At 39.3% G+C, this 18,523-nt stretch overlaps 1 protein-coding gene across 3 annotated transcripts in view; it reads right to left on the reverse strand.

The window, feature by feature from the left end:
• The window catches only part of CCDC25 (coiled-coil domain containing 25), a 41,292-nt gene that overhangs the window by 16,102 nt on the left and 6,667 nt on the right, over nucleotides 1-18,523 (reverse strand). For 2 of the 3 annotated variants that reach the window (XM_045078366.1, XM_004775114.3), the window contains exons 3-5: nucleotides 15,640-15,679; nucleotides 10,438-10,489; nucleotides 5,156-5,231 (exon numbers count right to left, since the gene is read on the reverse strand). In XM_045078366.1, the coding sequence (XP_044934301.1) occupies nucleotides 5,156-5,231; nucleotides 10,438-10,489; nucleotides 15,640-15,679 (168 nt within the window). Of the gene's footprint in view, nucleotides 1-5,155; nucleotides 5,232-10,437; nucleotides 10,490-15,639; nucleotides 15,680-17,754; nucleotides 17,860-18,523 lie in introns of those variants that run through there. The other variant, XM_004775117.3, reaches the window with a different exon arrangement.

The raw sequence follows: 18,523 nt of genomic DNA on the forward strand, positions 1-18,523 counted from the left end.
CCCCATACCCCACTCATTCCTCCTACCACCTCCACCTCACATTTCCCCTCTTCCCAGGACTGCTTCTCAGGCAACTTGAAGAACCTCAGTTTAGTCACTGGTTCAGCACTCTTTAAGGCCCTCTTCAGTATATTACAGAGTTTATTAAATCACCATATACAGTGGAGAAAACTGGTGCCCAACTGCTTAAGTGATCAAAATTAACCTCATCAAAAATGGAGCAAAATAGTACCATGTGCCTCCCGACTGTAACACACAAGATTTCACTTATGTGGTATTCCTGACTCAAGTGGAAGTATCAGACCAACACATATTACAGGATATCCTACAAGTGGTTTCCATTCAAAGCGTCAACATCTTGAAAGATAAAGAAGTGTCTTTAGAAGCAGAAAAAAATATACAGTGGGAAAAGACCATCTCTTTAATAAATGGTGCTGGGAAAATTGGATAGCTATGTATAGAAGAATGAAACTCGACCATTCTCTTACACCATACACAAAGATAAGCTCGAAATGGATAAAAGACCCCAACGTGAGGCTGGAATCTATCAAAATCCTAGAGGAGAACATAGGCAGTAACATCTTCGACAACAGCCATAGCAACTTCTTCCACGATATATCTCCAAAGACAAAGGAAACAAAAGTGAAAATGAACTTTTGGGACTTCATCAAGATCAAAGCTTCTGCACAGCAAAGGAAACAGTCAACTAAATAAAGAGGCAACCCATGGAATGGGAGAAGATACTCGCTAATGACAATAAAGACAAAGGGCTGATATCCAAGATCTACAAAGAAGTCCTCAAACTCAACACACTCAAAACAGATAATCACATCAAAAAATGGGCAGAAGACATGAACAGACATTTCTCCAAAGAAGACATACAAATGGCTAACAGACACATGTAAAAATGTTTATCATCATTAGCCATCAGGGAGATTCAAATCAAAACCACACTGAGATACCACTTTACACCAGTTAGAAAGGCCAAAATCAACAAGACAGTAAACAACTGTTGGAGAGGATGTGAAGGGGAACCCTCTTACACTGTTGGTGGGAATGCAAGTTGGTACGTGTAGCCCCTTTGGAAAACAGTGTAGAGATTCCTTAAGAAATTAAAAATAGAGCTTCCCTATGACCCTGCATTGCACTATTGGCTATTTACCCCAAAGATACAGGTGTAGTGAAAAGAAGGGCCATCTGTACCCCAATGTTCATAGCAGCAATGGTCACAGTCACCAAACTGTGGAAAGAACCAAGATGCCCTTCAAATGGATAAAGAAGATATGGTCCATATATACAATGGAGTATTATGCCTCAATCAGAAAGGATGAATACCCAACTTTTGTATCAACATGACAGGACTGGTAGAGATTATGCTGAGCGAAGTAAGTCAAGCAGAGAGAGTCAATTATCACATGGTTTCGCTTACCTGTGGAGCATAAGGAATAACACGGAGGATATGGGAGATGGAGAGAAGGGAGTTGGGGGAAATTGGAGGAGGAGACAAACCATGAGAGACTGTGGACTCTAAGAAACACTGAGGGTTTTGGGGGTAAGGTTGGGGGGTTGGGTGAGCCTGGTGGTGGGTATTATGGAACACACATATTGTATGGAGCACTGCGTGTGGTGCATAAACAATGAATTTTGGAATACTGAAAAAAAATTAAATTAAATTAAAAAAATAAGTGTCGGGGTGCCTGCGTGGCTCAGTGGGTTGAGCCTCTGCCTTCGGCTTAGGTCATGATCCCAGGGTCCTGGGATTGAGCCCCACATTGGGCTATCTGCTCCGTGGGGAGCCTGCTCTTCCTCCTCCCTCTCTCTCTGCCTGCCTCTCTGCCTAATTGTGATCTCTGTCTGTCAAATAAATAAATAAATCTTAAAAAAAAAAAAAGTTCTTAAAAAAAAAGTGTCTTCAGGTTAAAAGAGACTAGAGATATGATGAATAACTATAACATATGATCTTGGGTCAGGAAAACAAAATGCTATAAAGGGACAGTAGTGGGACAACTGGGAAAAAAACAACTGGGACTGTATATTAAATGACAGTATTCTATCCACATGAAATTTCCTAAATCTGGTTACAGTAACACAGTTACTTAAGACAAGTTCCTGTTCTTAGGACATACTAAAGAGTTATGAGGTCTAGAATTTTTCCATTAAATGATTCAGCTAAAAAAACAAATAATTAGAACATTATAGAGAGAAGCAAATACATATGGAAAAATTATTGAATCCAAGTGAAGGGCATATAGGAGTTGTATTTTTTCTTGCAACATTTCTGTAGCTTTGGAACTTTTTTTTCAAAATGAAGATTTAAAAAGATCTCCATGTGCATGGTGCTATGGGAGACCTAAACATGGATCAGACAATGGGTCTTGCCTTCCAAGACTAAAGGAAGGCAGGTAAGTATGTAAATCACTACCATGGAAAGCAGAACTCACCACAGCGCCGAGGTGGCTCAGTTGGTTAAGTGTCTCCCTTTGGCTCAGCTCATGATCTCAGGGTCCTGGGACTGAGCTCCATGTCAGATTTCCTGACTTCCTGCTTAGCAAGAAGTCTGCTTCTCTCCCTCTGCCTTCCCTGCAACAGACACCCTCTCCCCTGGTCCCCGCTCTCTCTCTCTCTCTAAAATAAATAAATCTAATCTTAAAAAAAAAAAAAAAGGAAAAAGAAAAGAGAAAGATAAGAAAAGCAGAACTCATCAAATGCTACTTGAAAGGTAGAGGTAAAGTGCTCCAAGAGGGCAGTGATCACCCACACTGGAAGAAGGCAAAGGCTCCACTGGATCGGTTAATACAGTTTAGTGGTTTAGACAGAAGACTTTTAGGTCAGACTGACTTCAAATGCACCTGCTGCCACACTTCAGAGCTCTGAGGACTTGGGAAGGTTCTTTACTCCCTTAAACTCAGCTCCCTCACCTCTAGAATGAAAATAATAATGCATATCTCCGTAGCGTTGATAAATGAAATAATCCGTGAAGTTTTTAGCACAGTGCCAGGCATGTAATTAGCGCTCAAGGTTAGCTATTAGTACCATTACTACAACCACTGGGTGGACCTTGAACCTTAGCTTGCATCTAGACGTGAGATGACTGACAAGGCAGATAAAACTGAGGAAAGAGAAGACAACATAAGCAGAGGTGTATGGGAAGAAAACAGCCAAGACATGCTTTGGCTGGAGGGTGAAATATGTGAAGGGAAAAGAAGCCTGTAGTCAGAGCAGAGATGCTTACCTTCCAGCTTAAGAAGTCTGGACTTAACTGTGTAATTAAGGGGAAGCATGTCATAGATAGTATCTAAGCTTTTAGAAAGTTTAATCTGGCAAAGGAGTCTACGAATAAACTGACCAGATTCCATGATGACAAACAAGTTTAACTCAATTTCTTGGAGCCAGAGGTGGTCAAGCAGGGGGTTCGGGGGTAGCAAGGAAAATGGAGCAGCTCAGCATCCTCTGCTGTCAACTCCTAGGTGAGGTTCCTGGGCTCAGCTACTTGTTCTGCTAAGAGAGCTTTCACAGGGGAAAGCTGAAGTGGAAAGCAGCGGAAGGCAGTGTCAGAACTCTTCTGTCTTTTCTGTCTTCTCTAAAACTAGTAAACTACAAAGAGATTAAAAAGAAAGAGGCCAGGCCCAGAATAAACAGTCCAAAGATCCCTTAATAAAGTAACATCTCCTCGCCAGGGGTATGGAAAGGGGACAAGATCACGTGAAAGGCTGCAACACACAGGAGGATAATGATTGTTTTAATTTTATTATTTTTACTTTAATAACTGAAGCTCATGACTGGAAATCTTAAGAACTCTGTTCTGCTCATAAAAATGGAATGTCCTAAGATTAACTGCAATTTAATGATTTATGGAGTTGAAAATCACTGGCTCTACAAGACCAGACTTCTACTTTCTTTGGCTCAGTATCTGACTCAGTAAAGCTGCCCAACTCAGATTTAGGAAACCCTGTCTAAGTGATGAGGAAAGGGTACACTGGCCAGCTCTTATCCTATAATCTCCAACCCTGGTACCTGCTATCAGCTTTGTGTCCGCCCTCTATCAAACCATATTACTTTCCAACCCTCTAGATCACATCTCACCAAATTTACTTCCACTCTAACTCTACGTCCTACACCCAAAAATCCAACCTACTAGCTCAACCATTCTTAGCAGACTATCATCTCCTGGCTTCCTTTTTAAGTCACACTTCCACCCCCAAAATTATCCTTCTTGACCTGTACCGACTACTGACTGATTAAATCTACTACTGACAGAACTAAACAAGCACCAAGCCCAGAATTGCAGGCCTCCCCTAAAACAAGCCAATTGTTCTCAACCCTCTGTGCACATTACAATCTCCTGGAAAACAATGGAAAAATATGGATACTTATGGATCACCCCAGACCAACTAAGTGAGATTCTCTAGGAGATAAAAAGATCAACAGACTTGATTCCTTTAATATACAGGGAGAAGAAAGAATGAAAAAAAGAGAAGGAAAGAGTAGGAAACAGGGATACAGAGCTTTGAGTTCTAGAATTTAAGAAAAAATGATGAAAAGAAAGACATCACATAGCATTAAAAAAATAAAGCCTTAAGACAATCTCTTGCTTAGCTATTAACCTAACCTCATTTCCAAAAGCTTTCTTTCTTTCTTTCTTTCTTTCTTTTTTTTAAAGATTTATTTATTTGTGTGTGAGAGAGAGAAAGAGAGAGAGAGAGAGTCGCTAGTGTTAGGGCAAGGGCAGATGGAGAGACTATCCAAGCAGACTCCCACTGAATATGAAGTCCCACAAGGGGATTCGATTTCACGAGCCATGAGATCAGGACCTGGGCCAAAACCAAGAATCAGATGCTTAACTGATTAAGCCACCCAGGCGTCCCCAAAAGTCTTTCTACGAACAACATCAAGGATAGGCAGGTCTAGACAAGCTTCCAGTCAAGGTAATGAGAACACGGTAGAAAGAACTTTTTGAGAAAGGACCGGGAACATGAGAGGGGTGGAGAGATTAGTTTTCAATTCTTGGACAGGTAGCAGAACTGCCACCTTAAAGAACAAAACAGGGGAAAGGTGTATTAGAGATTATTCGTTTGACTCAAGCCGAAGTCACTGACATGTTTTCTAAAATATATTCAATTTCAGACACAGACATTGGCATTAATTCTGAACTGACCTTGAATGCTATTGGCCTTCACAAGATGGGCACAGTCCATCAGGACTTCCTTTGGAATGTCTTCTATCTTCTCCCCCTGGAACATAAAAATAAACCAGATGGTTCACTACCTTGTGACTGATCAATACCAGGCTTTGGTGCCTTACAAGGCACAATTAAAAGCAGAAGCTCTTCATCATATCTCTGAACACTGAAAAATGAAGTCTATATTATGGGAATGTTTGAGAGAAGGCAGTACAAGTAATATGGAAAATAATAATACTTAATAAGTGGGGGAAAAGGGTATAAAAGAAAACCACCAAAATACTAATTGGAATTATGTCTCAGGAACTTTCTCCTCTCTCTTGTTACTTTCTTCTCTTCATTCTTACTTCTGGAAACATTGTAGGGAAATGGTACCTATTTTTGATAATTGGAAGTCTTCTTTGCTGAGGTCCCTACGACCTTCCTCTCACAGAGATATCTTATGGTCTTGGGTCTCAAATGTCATTTGAGGCAGGTCATCCACCAGCCTTAATTAGGAACCCAGCTCTTGGTGTGTTCGATGTAGCCACCCACCCTAACGGAAAAATAATATTGACTCATTTTTCTGTACAGATACTGTAACAAAGTTCAAGCTGAATAAGCAAAGCCATTCCAAAAGAACAAAAATATTTCAAAGGCAGAGCAAGCTGGAATCACCTCAGTGCTGGTTCCAACTAGGCATGGGACTAAAGCAGCACTTCTGTATGGGAATGAAATGTCCTACCTACCCAAATAACTTGAGATAAATTAAGTTTATTCCATGATGTTTTTGAATTTTGTTTTGTTTTGTTCTAAAGTGGGGATCACTCAAATACATGAATTTTGACCAAAAAAAAATACACGATTTAAGTTTGCCACTACTTCAATGACATACCTCATGCTAAGCAATTCCCTGACCACTTAAAGAAAGGATTCTGAATTTAACATCTTGATAATACAATGTCATTACTAAGACTACCAACCATTACACTAGGCCATTAAATGGTGATAGTGATGGCTTCAGAAGCTTCTAAAATGCACAGGACATTCTGTTCTAAATAAATTCAAATGAATAAGTAAAAAACAAAAGAGCTACCACTTTTTAAGTAGCCACCATGTGTCAGGCACTAAGTAAACAGTCATATGAAATAGACAGCATTATCTTAACTTTAGCAATGATGAAAATGAACTTTAACAAGGTTAAGTAACTGGGCCAGGGTCCCCCAAATCTAGTAAGTGACAGAGCTGAGAGACAGGCTCTCTCAGCTGAGACAGGCCTAAGGGTTGTAGCAACTGACCCCAGGGTACGGTGCTTTCAGAATTCTTACGGAAACATAGGTTCTTGGTCCCTGATGTTAGGCTACATCCTGATATCCCTTCTTACTACCTGTGTCTGTCACTATGGCTGAAGCGATCTCATCTTTCTGTTGGCTACTTCTAATATAATATGGGAGGACTTAAAGCAATCTTTCAGCTTAGCATCATGCATAAAGTCAGAGTGAACTGACTGGAGAAGTCTGAGGTGCTCTCAATGTAAATGTCAGAATTGTGACTGTGGGCTTTGTGCCATCTCTGTCAACGAGATAAGAGACCTCTAGATAGGTGAGGGTTTTCTACAGGTTTCTGAAAGTCAAAGAAGCCTAGGAAAAAACACTGCTGAAAATCCATGATCTTCAAGTTCTGGGTTGAACTGAACTGAATTCAACAACCAAAAAGTTAACACATACGAAGCTTAGCATGTGCTAGGCATTACTTTAACTGCTTCAGTCATTATTCAGTCATTATTCTAACTGCTCAGTTAATTCTCACAATGGCCCAAGAGGACAGGCACTATTAGCTCCTTTTACGGATGAGGAAACGGGCACAAGGTGATCTCCTCAAAGTCACAGCTAGAGAGCCTTGGCTCACCTCCAGCAGTCTGGGTCCTCAACCACTTGGTCTGACTCCAGCTCCAACACTCACTTAGGACCTACTAAGTACAAAAGGCTATGCCATTTACTGCAGATCGAACAGGTAAACTTCCCTAAAGAGTGTATATTTTTATAGAATACATGACGTGCTTCCAAAAGAAAATGAAATTAAACTTCTTCTCAAACAAGGAGTAACTGGTGGTAAATGAACTTGGGGCTACCACTATTATTTCCATTTCCTGACAAAGCAGAGTCTAAAGGAAAAAAAAATTTAATTTGAACCAAAGGGAAACTTGGTAACACCATACTCTATTTACTCTAAAATTAAAATAGTTCTAAAATGGCAAGAAGTTGCCAAGGAGAATCCAGACTTTTGTTCCAGCACAGAGTTCAATCTTCCTTTTTCCTTTACAACACAGTTCTCAAAAACAAACAGTATAAATAAAGATGGGGCACACTTTTTAACCTTGCTAAAAAATTAAGAAGTGAATATTATTATAATCATAATGAAATAGCATCTTATACTTATTAAAAAATTGTCAAAAGATTGCTATTGTTTTGAAGTTATAAAATCCCAGGAAGGATTTGGAAAACCTGTATATATCAGGCAGCATTTTAAACTAGTGCAATTATTTTTAGAGGGCAATTATCTTTTGACTCGGTGATTCCATTTCTGAAAATCACTGTAAAAAACTTAATTCAAAAGAAGAACAGAAAATGGTTCATTAAAAAAGAAATTTCTTGGGATGCCTGGGTGGCTCAGTTGGTTAAACGACTGCCTTCAGCTCAGGTCATGATCCTGGAGTCCCGGGATCGAGTCCCGCATCAGGCTCCCAGCTCCATGGGGAGTCTGCTTCTCCCTCTGACCTTCTCCTCGCTCATGCTCTCTCTCACTGTCTCTCCCTCTCTCAAATAAATAAATAAAATCTTTAAAAAAAAAAAAAAAAGAAAAGAAATTTCTTGTTGGCAATTCATAATGCCGAAAACCATAAAGAACTCATGTTCTGACATGAGAGGTTCCGTATTAATTGCGGCACAATATCTATCAACTCAAAGCATCTAGTCAAAACAATAAATATGAAATACAGTAAGATGAAAAAGCGTATCAAACTGTCATTTTAAAGAGTAATATAATTAACTAGGGGAACTAACAATTGTTGCATAATACAACAGGATGGAATGTAAACTGAGACAAAAAAAATCTAAGTGCGTGGCATGACATCACTGAAAGGCATCGGGTAAAAAACGGAGCAGCTTAAAAATAATTTTGGGAAACAGTATTTTGACTGGAAACTATAAGGCAAAAAGATAAAAAATAATTGCATATAAACACTGTACTTTAGTTGATAAAGTTGTTTTGCATGGGGAGATACCTGAACAGATCTGAAACCACTTATACAAATAGTGGAGCTGAATAAGCAAATAGATGGTAGATTGTGGGAACCAGGCTTCTTGCTCTGGGAAGTAACAGAGAAGCAAGGAGAAAAGGCTAGAGTGGCCTCTGTAATAACAGGTTAGTCAGAGACATCAGTATGAGCTCATGTTTAGCTTAAAATAGATAAAAATGGAGACACAGAAACAAAGGTTCATAGGAATTACTAACATGTTAGTATACACATATGTAGTTCCTAGCTCTGTAGCTGGCATATACATACATGTAGTTCCTAGACCTTGGAGAGGGCCTAGAAGCAATGACACTCCTGGAGCAGTGAGCACACCACATCCAGACTTGGCTTCTAAGTACCATTCCCCAATAAAAGGAATCAGCATCCCTTGAAGAAAGGGCTGGTTCTAGGACTGTGCAGGGAAAATACAAGACAAGTCCACAGCATCTTAGTAAGCCAGAAAGTAAGGAAGTGCTCAAAAACAAAAGAATGGGAGCATATCAAAGGAACATAGAAGTCAAGCTGAAAGAGCTCCGACCAAAGCTGGGACAATTTCAGCAACCAAATAACACAGAATTGGTTTATAACCCAGAGTATAAAATAAACATATGAGTCCACAGTGATACAAATAAATTACTGTATTAAATATACAGGGCAGAAGAGGTAAATTTTCCTTATATATGTAAATACTCCACCCACTGCAAGAAGTAGAGCTTAATTCCATCCCTACCCCCTTGAGTATGGGCTGGACTTGATGACTTGTTTCCAAATAACAGAGTGTGGAAGGGGGGAGAAAAATAACACTCCAGTGGGCAAACCTCGCAAACACTGGCCTGGCCAGGAGATGAAGGTTAGCCATGTCAGTGCTAAGTTCTATCAATGCATGTACCCTTGACATGATGGGATGAGGAGGGTGCTCCACCTTTGTGCTATTTCTTCCTCCAAAACCCAGAACTCCAGTCATGAGGAAAACATCAGATAAACTCAAATTGAGTGACATTCTGTGAAGAACCTGGCCAGTGCTTCTTATATTGTCATGGTCATGAGAAATACGGAGAGTCTCACATTTTCAGTGTGAAACTGCCACATATCAGAGCCTAGGCAGATGTGACCATTAAACACCGTGTGGGACACTGGGCTGGTTCCTGGGACAGAAGGAGGACATTAATGGAAAAACTGGTGAAATCAAAATAGAGTCCAGAGTTTAGTTAACGGTAATGTACCAATGTTGGTTTCTTGGTTCTAACCAATCTGCCATAGTCATGTAAGATGTTCACAATGGGGGGAAAATAGGCATGGGGTCTAGGGGAACTCTGTGCTATCTCTGCAACTTTTCTCTAAATCTAAAATCATTCCAAAGTAAGACATTAAAAAAAAAAAGTAATACACATAGCAAGTATATACACCCTATGATTCAACTGTATAAAATGTAATATATGAATGTAAAGATATTAGAAAAATAGCACTTTTATGTTACTAGGAGACACTGCATTTTTTTTTTTTCCATTTACTAATTTAATGCTGTTTTAAATGTCTCAGAGAAGCCCCTGATAACTGGGAACATCAGTCCTCAGTGAGGCAGGACAATCCCATGAGTGTGAGAAAAAGGAACCACACATGATCTCCACAGGAAAAGATAGAGGTCCAGAATTGTCAAATGAAATGAAAGGGAGAGGAAGCAGAGGTGACAAACCACACAGCTGAACTGGCAGGATAATTACGCCAGTCAGGGCAGTGGTTCTAGCTGGGGTATATGGACAATGGCCCCTTCCAAGTATCCAAAAATCACCAGACTTTCCCTTAAGTGATGTTCCAGGTCAGGGGTAAGACATCTCTTCATTTGCTCATTTTTCAACTGTTGTACATATTTATTACTTTAAGCAATTTAAACTGCAAAAAAAAAAAAAAAAAAAAAGGACAGAGGACGAGATAGGATGTTCATCCCCAGAGAAAAAGTCATGAGTCCACGTTTAAATCCAGTTACCTTATGTAATCGAAGGTATACATGAGCCGAAGAAAGTTTGTCCACATGAAACCTACAAAGAATGAAAACCACTTTTAGCAAGAGGTATAAGACAACCATCTCCTCAGGCCCCTTGCATTCAAAGCATTCCAATTCAGAAAGTATTAACTCAGTGCTTACCACATGCCAAGCACCACAGGGAGTATAAAACACAACCACCGCCTCTAAAGGCACTATCAACCGGGAGAGGTAAGATAAACACAAAAAGTTCTGCAGCTGTGTGAGACGAAGTGCCAAGATGAATACCAGAGAAATGGAAATACCCTGGAAAGGGTGATTTTTCCAGTGAGAAAGAGCTACCCATGACCAAAAGCTTCTCTGAAGGACTGAGGTTTAGAGAGTCCCTGAAGGAACCAGAGGTCTTAGAGAAACACAGGGAAAGGAATTTCAGGTGAGGAGAGAAGGGGAATGAAAGACGTCATCAAGACTTCAGTGTTGCAAGCCTGGGAGACTGGTAGGACCACAGGGGGAAATATTTTACAGCTGGAGAAGACACCAGCTTGGGAAAAAAGATGAGAGGTTTGGTTTGAGACATCCTAAGTTTCAAGGCATGGCAAAACAATCCAAAGAGAAGCACAGAGTTGGAAAAGTCATAAAATGGGTCAGACCAACAACTCATCCTCCCTCACATCTGGCAGTGGCCCTAATACAGGCCTTCTCGGAAAGTATGGGATAAACCCTTTAGGATACTGTCCTAAAAACATCTGGAATGTCCTCCCATCTCAATGTCCCAAATAAAACCTTACCTTTTATTAAGGCTCTATCACCCGCCAATGTAATGAAATCTTTCTAAACTTAATCCCTTTCTCACCTAGTCTAGTGGTTAAGATTTTCATACTTATAATTTACCAAATAAAGTTGACTTTCTCTCTTTTCAACATCCAGAGATGCCCCCAGGATTCTAGCACCAAACAACAGTAACACATGATGGTCACTTTGGGATTCCGTTAACTTGACTTGTCTCTTCCTTAGTCCATAATGTCCCGGGCTGTAGAGTTTTCGGTAAAAACCTAAGGAGGTTCCATTGCATCCCATTATGTATTTCTTAAGACATTTTCTTAGCATTAATGTATCTTTCAGAAGTGAAAATAGTCACTCACACCTAGTACAAGATGCAGACAGTATGATTCTACATAAATGTTAAGATTATGGTGTTCCTAATATTCTTTTCAACAAATTAAGCATCTTGTTAGTCACTGTGGATATAGAAAAACAGTACACATTTTTGGCAGTCAATGATGACTCTAGGTTTTTTTTTAACTTTTTATTTTTTAAAAGATTTTTATTTATTTATTTGACACAGAGAGAGCGAGAGCTCACAAAGCAGGCAGAGAGGCAGGCAGAGGGGGAGGGGAAAGCAGGCTCCCTGCTGAGCAGAGAGCCCGATGTCTATGGATGCCTATGCCAGGCTAGATCCCAGGACTCTGAGATCATGACCTCAGCCAAAGGCAGAGGCTTAACCCACTGAGCCACCCAGGTGCCCTCTAGATTTTATTTTTAACCATCACTGCTAGCCAGAAGTGGATACTGATTTTTCCCCAACTGGTTCATTTACTCATTTGCATTCCATATAAAAGATTGCTACTGATTATCGTCTTCAGCTTGGCCTTTTCCATTGGGAAAAAAATGTGTTTTTACAAATTTAGAAATTATTTATATCATTACTCTCTTTCAGAATCTTAGGAAAGACTCCATTAGGAAGCAAGTTCAGCCGAGAACTAACTCCTCCCATTCCAACTTGTTTTAAACCACTTCTCCACTTACAGCAATGTTTTCCCACATACACACAGTAGTTTAATTGTATTCTGATTTCCCTTAAGAAAAGGTCTCTGATATGGAATTTTATCAAAAGAAGTACACAAATAATTCAACGTATATCTAATCCCAAAACCCACACGGGAATATATACTGATACACAGACCAATTCCACACTGGTAGGTTAACCTCTATGAGGGCACAGGGAATGCAGGGAAATACAGGGCTTGGTTAAACTGTAAAAACAAACAAAAAAACCCCCAAAAACCCAGCTCTACAAGTTTCCTTAAAAAACCTTTCCAAACCTTCTAAAATGTTTACTCCAAAAAGTTTCAATTATTCCCTGTAGTTTCCTAGTTCCTTCTTGTCCTTGTTATCTTCCTTTCTCTTACTTCATCCCTGTTTTCTTTACTGAATGCAAAGACTAGAAAGATCAACAAATGAGTGTCAATGACTGGGAGATGCAGACCCTCAAAACTGAGTCATTTAACTCCTCAAAGTGGGGTCCCTGGAAATAGTGTTCACTAGGGTGTCTGGAGGCAAACTATTTCTATTTTTCTATGTTCTTTTGTTTAAAGATAAACCCAGTTTCATTCTCATTTAGTCCCGGGAAAATCCTTTGCTTAAAGGTGCCTCAGAAGGTTTTCTGGTACAAACTCAGGTAAAGTTCCAAAGTGTACCTTGGAGAGACACAGGTTGGAAAAATCACCTTGGAATGCTGATCAACTGAATCATTCCTAGCATGCCGAGGACTGTTCCCAGGATTGCCAAGAAAGTCCTGAAACCGAGGGCTGGCTATTCCACCTTACATTAGGCCCCAAATAGCTTCAGAATGTAAAAGTCCATCACTTCCAACAAGTCATTAGTCTCAAGAGTTGGTCAAGATGGGTATCAAGGTATCTATAGACATTAATTTGGTTAAATAGCATTCCAGGAGAGAGTAAACCATAGTGAAATAAAAAGCTCAACTCAGAACACATAAGGCATAGAAATTTCTCTTCCATGTATTTAATTTTTTAAAAAATTAAGGTAAAAGGCTGTGGTAAATTGACTTCCGTGGTACATCTGAATACTCTGAATATGGCACCTTTACTAGGCGAGTATTTACACCTCAAACGTGAGAAATTCACAGCAGATAACTACATAACAGAGGCAGCCATTCTCATCTCCTTTGACAAGATCTGGAACTCTGTGGGTTTCAAGGACAACTGAAATAAGCCAGCTCAGTGATACGTCCTCAAAATAGAGATACCAGAATGTAGTTATTGTGGAGAAATGTCCAGTAGAGATACTGCTAGAGAAAAAGAGAGTTAATCAGGAAGTTAACAAATATTTATAGGACATGTGCCATAGGCCAGGTGCCATGGTAGGTAATGGGATGGGATAGTAAGTAAAGTGATCATTGTCCTCATGAGGCGTATAATCTAGAGTTCCAAGAAGGTAAGCAGTACTCAATCCAAAAGCCCCTTGGCAGTGTACACTGCCCACCTCAGGTAAGAGGGAACCAAGCAGTGTCTACCTTGAGGACCCCTAATTTTTGAGTTCAGAAGACAGGCCACTGTGCTGGAAGAGGGGGTAGATTGAAAAAAAAAAAAAAAAAAAAAGACTTTAAAATTCTTCAGGTTTATAGTGCCTCCTGGCTCCTGGAGTGTGGACTTCAGAGAAGACGGACAGGAAAGCATTTCCTCTTAGTCATGAATTATCCCCTCCATCATAGGGCAGACTGAAACAAGAGAGGAGGCACCCTTTGGTGGGTACCTGCAGCTGGGCTTGGGGGTTCTGAGGATGGCCACCTCTGGCGGGGAGCTTAGGTTAACTTCTGTGCAATAGTTTTCCTATTAAATGTCCAACGCTGTCCACTTTATTGAAAGTAAAGCAGCCCTTCTAAAAAAGTGTCTAACTTCTGTCTCTCTAGGGAATTGAGTGAAAGATCCAGGCCCACACTTGGGAGAAAGGAGGTCCAGAGAGAGCTGCAGCAATGGCCCGAGGGAGGAAGGAAGTCACCCTTAGCCAGAGCGCAGCAGCCGAAGGGAAGAAAAAAGTTGGTACTTCAGAACTCGAGCCAGCTGGGGAAACAGCAACAACCAGAGCACATCTGTTCAGTCTCCCAGAGACTTAGTTTCTTCATCTGAAAATGGGTATAATACCAGTAACTCTTTTACAGGGTTACTGTGAAATTAAAGGTATTAATAAAGTAAACATCTACCAGCACTTGGCATGCAGTTAGGTATTCAATACATGTTTGTTATTACTATCATTAAAGCAAATAGGATCTGTGTGCTTATCTTTAGGGACAGCATTGAGGGGAGGGGCGGTGTTTGGGATGTCGTGGAGACCATTTCCTGCTCTCTATATAGAATTAGGCTTCAGGAAGAAAAAATGAAACAAGATGGGATTGGGAGAGAGACAAACCATAAGTGACTCTTAATCTCACTGAACAACCGGGGGCGGAGGGGGGTTGTCAGTCGGGAGAGGAGGGTGAGGTTATGGACATTGGGGAGGGTATGTGCTATGGTGAGTGCTGTGAAGTGTGTAAACCTGGCGACAGACAGACCTGTACCCCTGGGGATAAAAATACATTATATGTGTATAAAAAATAAATTAATTAATAAAAAAAAGAATTAGGCTCCAGGAGACACATCACAAGAGTAGAAGTTGAAGACAGAAAAAGAACACAAACTGAGCCCAAAAGTGTTATGTGAAAGTCATGGGAGTCCATGTCCTCCTAAAAGGTTCAAGGTCTGAGAAGTAGAAATGCCCATATGGCATTCTAAGGCAGTCAGAAAAAGAAAAAGAACTCAACTAAAATGAAGGAGTTTTTTGATCATTGGTCATCATCCTTTGGGCTGGGTTTTGTGAGCAGCAAAAATAATCCTCGAAGGAGGCAAAGAAAGTAATTATTATGTTTTAAATTTCCAGAAAATATTTTAAAGAAGGAGTAGAGGCTGGATCAAGATGGTGCTAACTTCATGAGGGAGCTGGAAAGACAAAGGGAAGCCAGACTCTGTTTTCTTTAAAGCTGGACCTGGTCAGATGCTCTATATATTCCATCTACAGGAAAGCTTCTATTTTCCTCATTGTAACAACTTGTAAGGCCCTCACTCATCCTTTGTCCTTTCAGGAAGAACTGTCTGAGTGTGTGAGTGAGATGGTCTCATTAGCCTACTATGAGAAGACACACATGAGGTTAAAGAAAGGAAAGCCTAGGTTCCAGAGGCCTCTGTGGTCATCCCTAGTTTACAAGGCAATTGTAAATGAGGGGAGCTGGCAGGCAGCTACTTACCACTGACCATTCGTAAACAAAATGCAAAGCAGTAAGTTCTAGGTTTCAACATAAAGATCAGGTAGGCTGGCCAAATCTAAAAAAGTAAACAAGGCATAGAAAGCAGAAGCAAAATTATTTCTTACCAAATATCTTCAGGCCAGCCATGCTTTATTAGATCTTCATCTATAGAGAGAAACAAGAAAACAAAGAAAAGGTTAAAAAAAAAAACCTCAAATGAAAATATGCCAGAGTTTACAGTAAGCTGGGGAGTGGAGAAATACCAAGCCTTTCCACAACTGTTTCTCTCACTTAATGGAGGAAAGAGGAATTCAGAGAGGCTATGATGCTCGAAAACACAGGAAAAAGAAAAATTTGTAAAAATGGTTTTTACATTTGGGCCATGATAATTGTCATTATTTTTATAATAACACTTCTAAGAAACTTCAAAAATATTTCTATTAAAAAGTAATAAAACTTCAAATCAGAGCAGCTAAGAAATTAGATGAGGTCTAAGAAATTGATGCACTGTAAGAAATTTATTTGTTAAAATGGTTTTGCTAATCAGAGAACCGCATTTTACTTTTTTAAAAAAGACCTCTCAATTATAAAATTGTAGGATGCAACAACCATCAGAAGTATAAAAAAGGAAATAAAAATCACCTAAAATTCTGTCACATATAAAACAAAAATAAAATAGAAGAAATAGCTAGAAATTAAAACTGTCTCTCTGGGATGGAACATGGGTGTTGGAAAGGATAGGGGAAAAACAAATGTTTTTATGATACGCATTGTTACTATTTGAAGTTCTGAGCTATGTATTTGTTAGATCAAAGTAAAATAAAAAATGAAAAAGTTCTTTGGAAACAATGACTACTTAATTCTATCATGTGAATAAACTTTTCTACTGTTCATATTTGTACTGTTTTTAATTATAAATACTTTAGTAAATATTTTTAAAATAAATATGTCCATATTCCTGATTATTTCCTTCAAGCATATTTATAAAAGGTGAATTATTCCTTCAAAATGTATACTTTTACATTCTTAAGGCTAATAATATATTATCAGTACAGAAAACTAATATCAATATACACTTCCAATAGCCACATTAATAATTAAAAACTAATTGTGTTTAATACAAAAGCATTATTTAAAGTGTTAGATACAAGGTTAGAAACTGTAAGGTAAACAAAATGATTAATATGATGATTTAAAATGTACCCAAGAAAGTATAATCTATCTTACTTGAAAGGGGTATTCATTTTCCAGAAAAACAAAGGGATGATAAATCTTGGATGAGGGTGTAGACACCATAAATTTTCTGAAGGGCTTCCTACTAGCTGAAATGGGAAGCTGAGCCAATAGCCAACAAGGAACCAAAAAAAGTAAAGGGAAATACAAAAACCTCTTTCCCTCAGTCAGGCCATGTTTGGCTCCCTGGTGACACCTGCTGGCTAATAAAAAGAAAACATCTGAAAGCTTTTCAGTAAAAGAAAATTATTCAATTAAAAATTCACTTATGTTCCACGTAGTCACTTGTCTGAAGTCATCAAGGCTGTTAGAAATAAGTATGAAGTGCTAGGAGCACTAGAGAATGGGGTGTTTTAAAAATTTAATATTTTCATACAAAGTTGACTAGGAAAACGGACATCTCCAAATAACTCCAAATGGTCGTGGGGAAAAAATGTTCTATCATAGATTTCTTTCTACATACATTTTAAGGACAGCAAAACACCACTCCAGTGGGTTCTGGAAAGAATCTAAATTTACATCTGTAGAATCTAAATTTATGTCTTTAAATATAAATCTGTACATAAAAGTTTCTACAATGGACATTCCTTTAAATGGGCTACAATCAAGCCCATCCTAATCCTTCTTTCTCCACGAAGCCTTCCTGGTTCTCTCCCAATCACTCTTACTCTCTGCCTCTCTACTGCTACAGCACTTACTCATACTGCTTCAGTGAATCCATACTTTTTTTTTTTTTAAGATTTTATTTATTTATTTGACAGACAGAGATCACAAGCAGGCAGAGGGAAGCAGAGAGAGAGAGGGGGAAGCAGGCTACCCACTGAGCAGAGAGCCCAAGGAGGGGCTTGATCCCAGAACCCTGGGATCATGACCTGAGCTGAAGGCAGAGGCTTTAATGCACTGAGCCACCCAGGAGCCCCTAACCCACACTTTTAAAAATAGGCTTCATTTTTAAGAGCAGTTTTTAGATTCACAGCAAAATGATCATTATTTGTTTTTGCATGTACCTCTCCACATTTAATGCTGCAAAAGCACAGATTACATCTTCCCCTTTGGCTACTCAGAGAGGATGGCATGTGGACCCACACAGATCAGCCTCAGCAAATAGTAAACTAAAATGGAAGGAAAAGAGAGACATGATGGGACTGTCCCTGGCATAGCTGCCTTGGGAGCTCGTCAATGGGAAGCAGTATCAATGCAGTCCTTCATTGTAATAAATAAAGTTTCCTGCCCAGAGTCATATAGTGCAAAACCCACACAACCGTAGGGAGCAGCTCTCCTTTAGGTGCTTCTCAGTAACCTAAGTCTTGGGCTTGCATCCTCAATGTAGTAGAAAGCAAAGTAGATTTGATCAGGTATGGATCTATATCTAGTGTAGGTAACCAGGACTGGTTCTAACTGTTCCTCCTTGCTCAGCATCCTCTTCTCAGCCACATTCATCAGGAGGATGCTATGAAAAAAATACAAATTACCTATGATGATGTATGAGTTACTAAGAGAAATAGAAAACTCAAGTATTAATATAGAGCAGATTGCTTCTCTATAACTCCACCAGAGACAATGTCATAAATTCATTATAAGGAAAAACTGTTTAAAAATTACTTTATTCTATCGTTTTTAGGTTTTTTTTTTTGGTCTTGGATGGGATGTAATTGTCTTGCTTATTCTCATTCTGCTTTATGCAACCAGTATTATTGCAAAGTTCTAAACCATTTATACAGATCTGATTAAAACTATATATATTTACACAGCTATTACATGTCATGTATCACATTA

This window comes from Mustela putorius, unplaced genomic scaffold (genome assembly GCF_011764305.1).
Source record: "Mustela putorius furo isolate JIRA1106 unplaced genomic scaffold, ASM1176430v1.1 tig00000242_pilon_pilon_pilon, whole genome shotgun sequence".
Lineage (NCBI taxonomy): Eukaryota > Metazoa > Chordata > Mammalia > Carnivora > Mustelidae > Mustela > Mustela putorius.